The 13,951-nt window shown below is 39.8% G+C and overlaps 2 protein-coding genes across 4 annotated transcripts in view; both read right to left on the bottom strand.

Annotated features, from left to right (window-relative positions):
* hip1 (huntingtin interacting protein 1) overlaps nucleotides 1-13,951 on the bottom strand; it is a 68,450-nt gene that overhangs the window by 9,366 nt on the left and 45,133 nt on the right. The window lies entirely within an intron of this gene.
* On the bottom strand, nucleotides 8,049-11,683 carry cenpx (centromere protein X). The gene is made up of 5 exons (XM_010770864.1): nucleotides 11,588-11,683; nucleotides 10,574-10,625; nucleotides 10,434-10,487; nucleotides 10,270-10,358; nucleotides 8,049-9,689 (listed from the first exon to the last, which is right to left on the bottom strand). Exons 1-5 carry the CDS (start codon nucleotides 11,669-11,671, stop codon nucleotides 9,675-9,677), a joined length of 294 nt encoding a protein of 97 aa, XP_010769166.1. The 5' UTR covers nucleotides 11,672-11,683; the 3' UTR covers nucleotides 8,049-9,674.

Genomic DNA, 13,951 nt, shown 5'->3' with positions numbered 1-13,951 from the left:
CCAGTGGGGGAAGGACGGTCTGTGCTCCCTCAGCCCATCAAATCCCCGCAGGACCACTCTGGTCCACTGGAGGTGAATTCATGAAGCAGCCTTTGGTGGTGCCGACACAGCAGCCCTCTTTCAGCGAGGGCCTCATTAAACCTGACAACATCCCCTCAGCCCGGGCTTTATCCTTCAGCCAGCTTAATGCTAAATTGCAATTAAAGGCATCACCAAGGTGCAGGTATTAATGCGTTTGTGGAGCCCAAAAGCTTTGCATGATAAAATTACAGCTGAACATCCATTGAAAGTTGTCTTGGCTAATAGAGGAAACCCACACTTAAGCTCGGTCGCCCTGTGTAACCTTTAATCCACCATGTGAAAAGTAACAGTGTCAAAGCCTATATGTATAATATCTTTACAATAATAGAGTATCAAGAAAATGTGAAACAAATCCATGAACAACAACAGAAACACGTTTTTTTAGAATAAACCCAAAGATTCATCTGAATCTGCAGCTCCTTTTGCCGCCTACTTTACTGTTTTGGTTCAATCTCATCTCTCTACATCCCACCTTTTTCAGCCTGAGCTGGCAGCTGTTTTCAATGGAAAAATCTGTAAAAATACCAAACAGCAGACAACACATTTTGCAACTAGTTGGTGAACATAGTCAACAATGTAGCAGCTTAAAATTCTGATATTAGTCTCAGCAGTTAGCAGAGAGCTAGTAATGGATTGGTAGTCTGAAACATAACTCCTTACGAATGACAATGCTGCTCTAAAACCGCCGGAGGTTTAAATAAACACATTTGTGCATACAATTTTGCAATATAAACTCACTGTTAACCATGACAATATGTCAAAGTCGTGTTCACAACCTTTTCTCTTCTTTGGCGTGAGTTGCCAAAAAAGGTAAAGACAATATCAAAGGATGTTTTCAGGAACTGTTGGAGATCTGTTTGTGATCTATACACACTTAAATTAAAACTCCTAGAATGGACCTCCTCATTTATGTCTTGGACAGTTTTAGTTGTTTGCAAGGTGGAAAATGCAGGTAATGCCGACAGACTGATCGCAGCCAGGTTGTTTTCCACTATAATTAACGGATCAAAGCATAATAATCTGTGTCACTTGTTTAACTCACTCCACATATACAGTGATCAGAGTCTGTTTGGATCACATACCGGCCAGGCCTGCTCTCTATGGATTACTTGTGGACATACATCTTCATTTTTATTTATTTGCTTGTGTGCAGTCACGTAACAAGCTGAGGGTAAAGAGCATGGGCTCCACATGCCGGAGGGGCTCCACTGTGTAAACCACCAGACTCGGGTTGCAAATGGATCCAATTGGGAATGGTCATAGCACAGATGAATGAAGACAGTGTAAACAGTCTGTGAACGATCAATATGGATGCAATTGTAACATCTGTCGCACTAGCTTCACTAGAGAGTGATTAGGCCATATGTATACTGTAGGCAGCACGGGAAATAGAGCCACAGCTTATCTTATTGCACACAGGTTTAACACAGCTGGTTTGAGAGGACAATAAGAGATTTCAGGGAAAGTCAAGGCACAGGCTGCCTTTTACAGTATTTGGTAGTCGCGTAGTGTTTTGTCAAAGCGAACTCCTCTGTGAATCCCGTCCAGCAGATTTTATCATCAGCTTTTGAATCAGAGAAAGTGCAGAAACTGAAGACAGTTTGCTAGGATTTCACTCACTCTCTCAAGACTTCAAACACACAGTGAAATAACAAAGGAAGTCTGGCAATCAAACATGGCTTTGTTTGTCTATCTCTATCATTACCACATTTTGAGGTTTGTGCATTTTAAAAATCATGTCTACAGCCATATAATATAGACTTAAGTAGTTTACTCAGCTGTGGATGTACAAACTCCACTTCCCCTCTCAGCGTCTGAGATACAATGAAGAAGAAAAAAAGCTCTGATGACTGGTGTTTTTACATTGTTGCGGAGTATCTGACCTTCCTTTTCTCATGTGACAATATTTCTTCTAATAAGAAAGATAAAGGAAGGAGATAGGGCCGCTGTCAGCATATACAAAGTTTCCTAACCTCAAAAGCAAAGTGGGTGTTACGTTCTGTCCTTCCTGTGCTTTCTCCACCTGGGTCAGCAGCTCAACACCCTGGGATAACCATTCATAAAATAGCCTGTGTGTAATCTTTTCCCATGACCTCAGTGGGATGGAAATGTATTTGATATTCGGCCTGAAACACCTGTATTAAAAACCGAACCATTATTTTATCCAGCTGTTCCTCACAAGCAGTTTTTACAGGTAAAGTTAGCAACAAAAGGATTGATTTGTATACTTTTCATGTAATGTGCTATTTAGACATTATGGTGACTAAATAAGGAATTACTTAATTAAAAAACAAACATTACATCAGTCAACAAGTAGTGGCATGGCTAGGGTTTTTGACAAACGTGCGTCACACAGCTCAGGGAATTTTGTATTTGACAACTTTGACACCACTACTCTGAACCTTGTCTCTGTTGAATGGAATTTTTCTTGGAAAGAGAGTAAAGAAAATCAGCAGCTCTCTTTAGAGACATATTTCAGCCAAATTGTCAATCCTACTACTCCTATGTATTTCTCTGCAGCTTTTTTTTGTGTGTGTATTATTTATGATTACTTTTCTTTTGTACATTTGAGTCTGTGTTCTGCTGTACCAATTGTAAATCAGTGTCCTCACCCCCACACAGCTCCACAGCTCAGCGATTGTGGTGTCAGTGCCAGGGGTGATAGCTCCCTGGTTAGCAGGATCAGTGGGTGGGGGGGGGGGGAAGAATGGAAGTGGAACTAGAGGACACCTGGCCTTTTCTCTCTGGGCGCTCAGACATGTCATGGCTTTGCCTTTTGACCAAATCCGGATGCAGGATATTGCCCTCCCACTGATGAAGCTTTTCAGCCAGGATAGTGTATCAATACAACATCCAACAACACCCCCAGGATATCTGGTCGCAGTAGACTGTCCTGCTTCAACCCTGTGAGTCATTCTGATGCTTTTATATTTAACGGATGATTAGCTTTAAACCCAAATTAGGATCCTTCCCCCCAGGGTAATTTAACACCCTAAAGTGATTGATTTAAACCGTGATGAGAAGCATGGAGCTCTGTTAAAACATTGCTTTTGTAAGGTAATGTCACCATATTAAGACTACCTGAAAACCTTTAGATAACGTGAGAGTTAAAGATCAATATTAGGAGATAAAATGGTCGAACGGTTTAGCCCTATAGTCAGACGTCATAAGTCAAATGAGTCTGTCTTTTCTTTGCCTGCTTCATGTCTCTCATTCTCTTTGTGTTATAGGCTGAACGATTGAGTGCTTTAAGAACATAGCGGTGATTTGTTTTATGTACAGAAAAGTAAGAGCACCGGCGGCCCCTTTGAAGCCCACTTCAAATTTATTGTTGTTTTTCCAGGAGAGGCGTTTTTTAAATTACGGCTCATTGTGAGTGGATCTGCTCCTTTGCTGTTTTTGGACAGGGGATTACATTTTATGTCTGGAAACAAGTATTAGAACATTTAAGGGAGAGAGTTTATAGGGATAACGTATTTGTCTTGAAAGGTCAGAGATCATCTTGTGCCGGCACCTTGTTCTTCTGTATTTGATTATTATAAATTGTCCCAAAGCCAACTGTCCCCTACAGCAGTAACCATACATCATCCAAGCTTCTCCTGTGTGATGTGAAGCTTTGCGTTAACTCTGTCCCTGTGTTGCTCCTCCAGGCCATTGGTTTCCAACAGCTCTGGTTTATTTCCAGTTTTATGTTAAGGCAAGCTGGTAAATCACCTCTGCTGGTCGCCCTGTTTTCATGCCAGAGTAACAAAGAACCCAAATTGGCTCTTACAGAATAAGAGACACCTTGCAGCGAGGCACCCTGCCGTGTCTCCTATTGACCGTGAGGGTTTACCTTCCCTCCAGTAGAAACAGGTGCTCCTTCAAAGTCTGAGAGTGAGAAGCAGCATCGGTGCAACTCTTTTTCTTTTTTTTTTAAATGAAACATTCATGTCAAAGATCAAATAAATTATAAAGGGCAGACTTCGAAATCTCAAAGGTTGTGGTTCAGGATTTGTTTGAAGTAAATCGCTGTCAAATAAATCGTACTAGTGGAGTTCGCTGCTAAAGATCTTGCATAATTCAAGCTGATTTCTTTAGAGTAGAGGACCAAAAAAACGGCATCAACTGATCAATCATGTTTGCTATCCTCCTGCATAACGTTATTAAAGCCACTGGATCGAGTTACCAGCACGTAGTGTTGGAACTAGCTTTTCAAGGTTCAAGGTTCAAGGTTCTTTATTTGTAATACGAACAGAGTAGTGTCTTTGAAAATCTTAGGTCACAGGCTTCTCCAACAGTGCAACACAATAATACAGATAAACAGAAAAATATAGTGCAAGTAAATATTAAAAAGTAAAACAATTTTGAAATAGTTTAAAAAAGTGAAATAAGACTATATGCAAGCAGAATGATATATTAGATAAATAGATAAATAATTACTAAGTAGCAGATGAATGTTATGGATGTTGTTTCAACAGTTCAGGTGTTTAACAGTCTTATTGCCTGTGGGATGAAACTGTCTCGGAATCTGGTGGTTTTTGCTTGCTTGCTTGGAACCGAAGCAAGCATTGCACATTTGAATGATTGCTCCTGATGTTTAGCATGGTACAATGTTTACAATGTAAACATTCAGTACATTAGCATGCTAGCATAGTACATTTCTAACTACTGACGCTGATAGAATTGTCAATAGAAGTGCGAGAATTTAATCGATCCATCTTTTTTGACCTGGTGATTGGCAAGTTGAAAAAATGAAGGGACTAAAGTTTCTCCAAATATGAACGTTTGTACCAGATATCTTAGCAATCCATCCAATACTTTTAGAGACATCTCACTCAAAACTTTAAATGTGAACCTTATGGTGGCCATGGGGGAAATCAAGGGTAGGATTAACCCCTTTAGGAAACATTCATATTTGTACAAAATGTACATAAGCAACCCAGAATGTATCATCAATATCCAAATATGTCAGTAAAATCCCAAAATATCAATCTTATGGTGGTTCAAGAGGAAATGTCAAAAGATTATCTAAGTCGAAAGGATTTCTCCTCTGGTGACCGTACATGTCTGTACAAAATTCCATGCTAATCCATCCCTTAGTTGAAGAGATATTTTGGTCTGGATCAAAGTTGTGAGCCGACCTAGTACAAGTGGAGTGACGAGTCCCATACCTGTAGCAGAGTGTGAGCCAATCCCTTTACTTTGAACCTGTATCACAAGGGATTACCGTTGAGATTTGCACTACACAGCAGACAGGAAGCTGTTAAAGACGAAGACCAACACTGCATCCTGACCTCTGACCCCTACATCCTGACCTCTCCTTCAATCTGACATGAGCCCTTGTCTACATGAAAGCTGTCCTGTTGACTCACCAGGGCTAATTTAGAGTTCCGGTGCCCCCGACCACTGTGAGGACAGACAGTCAACATGCCGGCCTTGTGGAGAACACTTGGAAGACAGACCTGTTTTCACCCAATACTCTTAACTCGTGTTTACTCTGGCACCTTGAAATTTGTGTTAATCAACAACAAACACAGAAAGAGACGATCAAATGCAAAGCTGTGCAGAAGCGAAAAACAAGCTTGACCTCAATACTTCAAATTTGACATCAAAATGTAGTTGTAGTTTGCCCTTTTTCACCAATTTTGTCCAAACAATATGTTTTGTGTTATTGCAGTTAATATTAGCCAGTTGCCAAGGGCTTCAAATCTCTGCTGATGAAGTCTTAAACCTAGTCTAACAAAAGCCAACCTCACACTGTGCCACCTGCCACAGCTAAAGAGATTTTGGTCATTACTTGCTCCTTTTTAAATATCACCAAACATCGGCCCTTTCATCGTTCTAAGTGCGTGACCTCCATGTTCACAGCTTCTCTAACCGTGACTGACAGATCTTGTGAGGGTCAGTGCAGGACTAATTTTATACCACTGCTTTTAATGGGACCTAAAAATAGAGTGCTTCGCTGACCTCCTGTTCAGTCGGGTCTTGGCGGCTCATTTGAGGTCCACCTCCCCTCACACACACGTCACCTTGAACAAACTGCTTCTTTATTTTTAGACGCTCCCGAAATTAATTGAATTGTCTTGTTTCGTTCAATTTGTGCAGTGTTACGTAAGGGGATTACTCGGTTGTTATCGCCTATGCCCTGACCATGGCCACCACACGGAGGAGGGAGGTAGAGACAGACTTGGGGTGGAAGAGGAGGGTAATGTAGTTAAGGTAGTTCCAGAAATAACCCAGCTGCGGGCCTAATTGTACATCTCTCTCGCCCCCTCTTCCCTCTTCAGCTGCATGCCAAGGTCTCTGACCTTATCATACACCTCACTGGTTCCGGAAGAATCCTTTCCGCCCCCTGCAGCTACCAAAGGCCCGGCCGATACACGGAGCACAGCAGCAGACCATCTCCAGCCTCAGACTAACAGCCAAGCGCCACAACCAGTTAGCAGTGATCCTAGCAGAGCGCCCAAGTGGCTCAAACTGCCAGGTATGTTCTAATCATCCCCGGTGTGGGCCCCGTGGCTCCTTAACAAAGCTTAGCCTTAGGACCCCAGGCCCCTCAGAGAGACCGGGGCCTCCAGGAAACCCTCATGTCACAGCAGTGTATACAGTCAACATGCTGACTCTGTATTTGCATCCTCTCCAATCACGCAAGCTTTCTGTAAAAAAAAAACATCACGCACACCAAACACGACCATGTTTTGTTGTTTTTCTGACAGCGCCGTAAATGTTTGTTACTTTTCATGTGTGCGTGAGTTGCATGTGGAGCATTTAAGAGGAATTCACTAGCTCTGTGTCCCCTGCAGCATTCCTCCATGGTTAGAAAGCTCCAGGGGCCACAAGGGCCTCTTGTCTCTAATGCATCACAGCCCTAGATCAAGCACAACGTGCATGCGAGCACATACATGCACACAAACTTCTGAGAACAGATGCATGCCATCAGATATTTATTATAGAAATACTCAAAAACAAATGTAATTGATTTGTTTGGGGTAGAAATTACACAAATGGCAGATGACGCCTGTATCGTCAGTTGGAGATTTCATGTCATATCCTGTGTTTCATTTAATTATTCTTGCTTGCGTGACAGAATATCTTGTTTTTATTTCCCTGACTTTTATAGCATAAGCCTTCGATCCTAAATGTAGCTCATGTGCATGTTTTTACAGCCATTGTGATCACTCAACATAAACAGGACTTGAGTTTGGGCCAGAAAAGATAGGAGCCTTTACATGGCAGAAAGTTAGATATTTGGGAGAAGCTGTGTCACTCTAATAGAAAACAAGAACCACAGACGAATGAGTCGGGAATTAAGGAGTGAAATCTGACATTTGACACTTAAAGGACTCTCAAGAACAGATGCAGCCGACTCCACCCCAGACAAGCATCACCCTTAACCTTGATTACTGCAACTACATCCAATTGCATTTTTTTTTTCATGGATTAAAAACCTACAGTACATATGACAAGTCCTCCCAGAACCGGAACATGCCTTTGTTTTTAGTTTATCATCAAGAATAATCCTGCCAGTCAATGATGCTTCTATAAAAGCAGTATTGATATTATTGGCTACAATAAGGCAGATATCTTCAAGTGATATCCTCATTGTCCCAGGCGCAGTGCTGTCCAAAGAAAAGCCAGAAGGGTGGAGACAGATCAGTGTGCTTCTCCTGGGAAACGCTTCTCACTCCAGAGCTTCTCCAAAGCGTCTGGACTGGCTGTCGACACTCCCTGCCTTTAATGTATGATCAAGAAAAAGCTTTAACTCATTACTCTCTTCAATGCCCCTCCCCATTCTTGTCCTAACTGCTTTCGTATGTTTAATAATACTGCTTTCAGTTGTAATTTGTTCCACTAACATGCATAAGGAGAAGAGTTGCACAGTAGTGCCCTTAATTTACCAAGACTAAGACGTTCCAACAACCTGTATTGTGGATAAGAGAGATGACGGATCCAACTGGGTAATATGGAGAAAATTCAAAGTCATATTTCTCATCAAATACTTCAATTTTAATATTGCAACAATATTGGAAGGTTTACTGTTGGTGCTTTCACAAAATATTCAAATGATTACGTTTTTCATAGTCATTAGTTATGTGGATATAATGGCTGAGTTGGTAAAAGCAAATAACAGTCTAGAAAAATCTGAAAATTACATCCATTTACTATGCTTTATGAATATATCCAAATGTAAGAGGATATTTATTCTCATATCAGGAAATCAAAATGAAATAGATGTTTTTCCGAGCCGTAGATCCAACAGAATCACTGTTTTTATTTAATCTACAAGGATTGATATTTATATTTCATCTCTAAAATGCTCCAGAAAGGCTTTATAGCGAGACACATCTTTTACACGTATTGCTTACTGTGGTTAAGTGGAAATGCAGTTCCAGTAAGATCATTTGGTGTCATACTTCATAATAAATAGTCATCTGGGTTAGCGTGTTGTCAAAGCGGTGGATCTGCATTTGTATATTGCACCAAACTGTACCTGCCGCTGTGAATGACTAGTTATAAACCCAACAAATTATTTCTTTACTGTTTTTTTTGCGCTCATGGCATCATTAAAATAAACTTAACTCGGCCTAACACACCTTCATGAAGGCCTGCTGTGGAAGTTTCTCCTGGGAAACACAAATCCAGTCTGGGCCCTACTAAAAAAGGTGCTGGGTCAAACTCCAGGTGCTGTGTCCTTGAGCACCTATCGGAGCCTGGACTCTTGAATTTAGCCGGAGTTGCTTCCAGCTGTATGTGAGCCATGTTTGTAAGCGTAGTGACTCACTCAAGAGACACACAAATAAATAGTGTGAGGTGTTGTACAGCTATGCTGACTCATAGTGGAGACATGTTGGTCAAATACACCACGGGTGGAAAACCATCTGAGGCCCTTGGGTTAGAAAAGCCCACATTACCCTCTCCCTTGTAGGCCTGACTCCCCCCTCTGCTGTGGTGAAAGGAGAGAAAGCACCTCTACTACTCGCCTCTTTGTTTATTTACCTTCAGAATTACACCCTGCTCCTCTTGGACCATGTTCCAATGTGTTTTGTTATGTTTCCTTTCAAACAGAATATCTATGCGTGTGGTCTCTGGCCATGTTTAGCTAGCACGCACACATTCGTGCACGCACACTCCCATTCAACTTTCCCCCTGTGCCAGAGGTCCCCTTTGCCCTTCCCCCCACCTCTAACTAAACATCGCAGGACAGCAAAAGGGAACTTCAAAGTGGCCGGAGGGGGTACTCCTTTTTTCCTGGCACTTGTCATCATCTAAGGGACTGGCTGCTCCCCTTATTACTCTAATTGCTTCCAACTGCTCCAGGAGGCTTTGATGAAGGGCACTATGGAGCATGCTGGAAGCACCTGTTGTTGCAGAGGAGCACAGGTGGGCCTTATTGGTGGTGGCATGAAAGGGTGTGCACAGTACACGCTGCTTTCTATGTAAAATCACTCGACTCAAATACATATAGAACGAAAATCTTGATGTAATCTCAGATTTGAGTGATTATGAAATTGCAGTCGTACAAAGAAAAATAAACATGTTGAATTGAAGTTGTTGGATTTAAACAGGAACAAGCAGGCAACACTCTGGCTCCATCTTGTGGCATCACCGTGCTAGAAGTCCATCAGCTGTGTTGGAAAAGAGACAGAGATTAAGCTGTGCATTGAAGCTATATGTCCAATTTCCAATTTTGAGTAGAATTGTATATGACCATCAGCTGCTACAATCAACTACTAGCAGTTTGAGCTGGTTTTGCACAGTATTTCAGAAACATTTATTTAACTTCTCTTTAAATCTGTAAAGACAGATCAATAGACAAACAAATATCTCCAACAATTTTGATAATTTTAATGCATAAAGAATGTTTTATGGCAAAAATAACTGAATGTTACAAACCTCTAAAATACGGAGATTTTTTGCTTTCTGTTTATGCTATATTGGCTTTTGGAATGACAAATACATTTAAAGAAATGATTCATCACTAATACAAATGTAGGTAGGGCCTATATTTATTCTTATAATTAGATGTAATCATACCGTATCATTTGAAAGACCTTGGTTTGTCAAAGAAATGATTCAGAATTCAGTACGTCCAAATAAGAAAAATAATATAAAATGCCCTGCTGGTCTAATAAACAAAAACATTACACGGCACACTGCAGCAGTTTATGATTATAATGTATAGCTCTTGAACCACAATTTACTCACCAGCTGAGGCAGGATCTTTTCAAAGTGCTCGATGTCCACTTGGTCACAGTCCTCAGAAGCAGCTTGTTTCTGTGATCTCACAGCAGCCTCTGGAAAGAGATACCACATTCAAGGCTTCATCATAACACAACCTGTGCACAAATGTACCCAACAAAACTTCTTACCTCGGACAAATATTCTGAGCATCTCTGCCACGAGCAGCGCAGCATCCCCACTCACTGTAAGAGAGGGAGGGTTTTTGAGTTGTCAAGTCAATAATAAAAGTTTTTGGATATGTTATATCAAGACATTATATCCAACTCACGTCTGGTTTTCTCCTCCTTAAAGAAGCTTGACAAGAGTTTGCTTACTGTGTCCTGTAAATGAGGAGAATAGAGAACATTGTGCATGTGACGGACAAGAGAAGGGAGTAAATTGCCAAAAATACTTGTCTTTCGAGATTGTTTATTCGTTTATTCCACTCATGGCAATTATTATAAAACATGTACACTTTAGGCAGTTTCTATAGCCCCTGATGTAAAGGAGGAGGGAGAAGAAATTTGTATTTTACCTGCCCCTTATTTTATCACAGCTGCTTACAAAAACTTACAGTAACGTGAAACCAAAATCACAATCAAAAGTCAACACAACAATCGACAATCAGCAAAACAGGTTACCTGACATCTTCACATTGTCTAATTATTCTTTCTTTATACCTTTTCTTAAACCTAAAGATGTTCATACAGCCCTTTAAACCCCCTTGTGTGAATGTCCCCGCTGTACAGTGGGACCTTTATATACAGTCTATGTGTGGGACTGATAAAGGATTTCTGATTGTGAATCTTTAAATTATGATAATCTATGTTTACAAATAAGATTAATACTAAGTAAAGTGCGCACTGTCATTAACACAAACCAGGCATACATTTTTTAAATGTCCTACTTGGTTATCTGAAAAACAAACAGAGAAAATATATAATCGTACAACTTGCTGCTGCGTTCTTCCTCATGCCAAACTACCTTTGAAAAAAACGGCATTTTAATGGGATAATACACCTAACACAGTGCCATCCCTGAATATTGACAACAGATACGATAATTTTATATAACTTTGAACCGCTTTCCCATTCGGCATACATTTAACTAACTGAATATTATTTTAGCAAGGACTAAAGTGTAATCGTCTGTATAATAATACAGAAACAATGTATGAGCTCCGTGCACAGGGTCAGCCTGAATGCTTAATTAAATCAAACAGATGCGGCAAGTTAAAAGCAATATTCGTTATTATTTAACCCCAGCAGGTTAAAACAGCCATTGTCTAAACATATTCTTCTACCTTTTTGAATCCAATGTCTTCGTTCTTCGCCGCCATGTTTACTCCGCTGTGAGAAACTTGGCGCTCTGCGTAGGGATTGGTCATTAATCTCTGACGTCATTTACCCCGCCCTCCGTAGACCGTAAACGAAATGTAATATTTTTATATTATTTTATATTTATATTATATTTAATTTAAGCTTAGTTTGGATTGTATGATAGCTTTTCATACATACATATATATATATACATATATATACACATATGCATATATTATTATTTTTTTATAAATGGTTCTACATTATAATAAATATATAAAAGATTAGTTATTATACAAGTTATATTTGTTCAATAGTCATTAGTATTTAATATTATCTGTAATACAAGAAAAAGACAAAACTTAAACTGTAAAACACATTTATTCAAGCGCAACAATGTTAATCAACCATTAGCGTAACTTTTAACTGTGTTTTGCAGAGAAATATAATTGATTAATTACTAATCATAATGCATTCATTAACAGTCTCTTTACAAAGGGAGATAATATTCAAGCTATATTTGAACAATGCATACACCCTTGACAAACATGAAACAGAGAATTGAATACAACTATTATCACCCACGGTCTATAGTTATCATAAGACACAACATAGAATCAAAGCAGTATGTATCAGAGCAACTCAGAATAAAAAATAAAAAATCAAATAGGTGCAGTATATGTGTTTGTATGTAGCTGAGTATATGCTATCCTTGTGATGATTTTCTTTTGTTATCTAACTTCAGGCACAGAAGGCTACAGACAGTTAAACAATAAAAAAACGTTCGTCCTACAAGTTGCATTGTATAGGTTTTACTCCATCTTGTCATCTAACCACTGAGCATCTTCCAGGATGTAGCCCAAGCCCATTGATCGCCGTGGTCGAGGGAGAGCAACAGCTAAGGCAGCCTCCTTCTCTGAATCCTCGTCCATCTGAAAGATAGATTTTTATAGTTGGCCAATGAGGACTCAGTCAGCAAATCTTCACTTTATAAATCAAATATTGCTCATCAAGTCGTCTTTCTATAAGATTTCTTTATGTCCGTAATAAAATCAGGCATGAGACCAGCTCTTCTCCAACAGAGACAAAAGACTCACCTTTGGACTGACAACACGCCTGACTTCGACATCGCCTCCAATGTAGTGAGGTCCAGCCCATTCTGCTCTGTCTGCTTCATCCTCTGTAGAAAACCTCACATAGGCCATTGCATTTTTTTCCCCCAAGTTTGGGTTCTTCTTAACCTTGGATTAAATCAAACAGGTGAAGGGTCGTTGTAAAAGTAAGTGACAATGTCCTATATCCAAAACATAGTTAAAAATATACATCAACTATGTCACAAAATTGTTTCATATGTCCATGCCTCACACGCTGTCATGGTGCCCCATTCTCTAAAGTAAGCTCGTACATATCCTTCATTTAAGTAGGGAATCAGGTCTTTTACAATCACCCCGTGGTCCTGTAAAACAATAGGAAATCATTATCCTCATGGCATATTGCAGCAAATTAAAATTAAAACGTATTCATGTTCAATATGTTTTCAGAAAACATGTTTACCAGTTGATATGTTTGAGCCAAAGCCGCCATGTGTTTCTTTGGAAGGCAAATGTAAACTCTTTTTGGAGTCTTCATGTTCATTTTATCTGGAGGGAAGGTGAGATTTTGGAAAAAAAAGAACACAAAGTAAATAGAATTAGAAATAAAAGGATTTCAAAAAGTACAAATGTGAACATTTTAGGAAATTAGAACATGACAATATAGAACCCTTACCTACCAAAAGTAATTCCTGAGATATTCAGCAACCTACTCAGACAGCTCAAAGTCCCCTGCTGTGGAGTTGGAGTCCTTTTAAGTCACAACAAGTTAATCTCTTGCCGATTATTTTCTTGGAAATCCCACTAGAAGTTACCAAACTTGTTCAGCAGCCAGTGGGGAAAGCATTTTAACTCCAAAATATGTTACAAGATAATGACATCACCAGAATGGATCCATAGGGTTTGCAAACTGCATTCTAACATGCTTTAAAGGGTAGTAGTTATATATATATATTTATAAAACGGACAAGTCAAATCAAGCAATCTGATTGGTTCTTAGCCGTGATATACTGAGCGTATACCACGGGTAGAATTGTAAATTACTTTTCACAACAAGTCAGTAAAGTGAGGTGTCCTAAAACCCGGAAGTAAGTTAGCATTTTTACCACGTCCGGTTCCTTCGATAAAAAGCAATACAATTTCTCCATAGGATTTTGGAAAATAGCTGGAAATAAAGTCTGTGTTTGAGACGAATTGAAGAGACGGATCACGTTTTGTTCTACGACATTAAATCCATCAGCAGTGACCCCACTGGTG

Source organism: Notothenia coriiceps, unplaced genomic scaffold (assembly GCF_000735185.1).
Source record: "Notothenia coriiceps isolate Sejong01 unplaced genomic scaffold, NC01 NC01_scaffold00009305, whole genome shotgun sequence".
Classification (NCBI taxonomy): Eukaryota; Metazoa; Chordata; class Actinopteri; order Perciformes; family Nototheniidae; genus Notothenia; species Notothenia coriiceps.
This window is presented reverse-complemented; position numbering and strand designations above follow the sequence as displayed.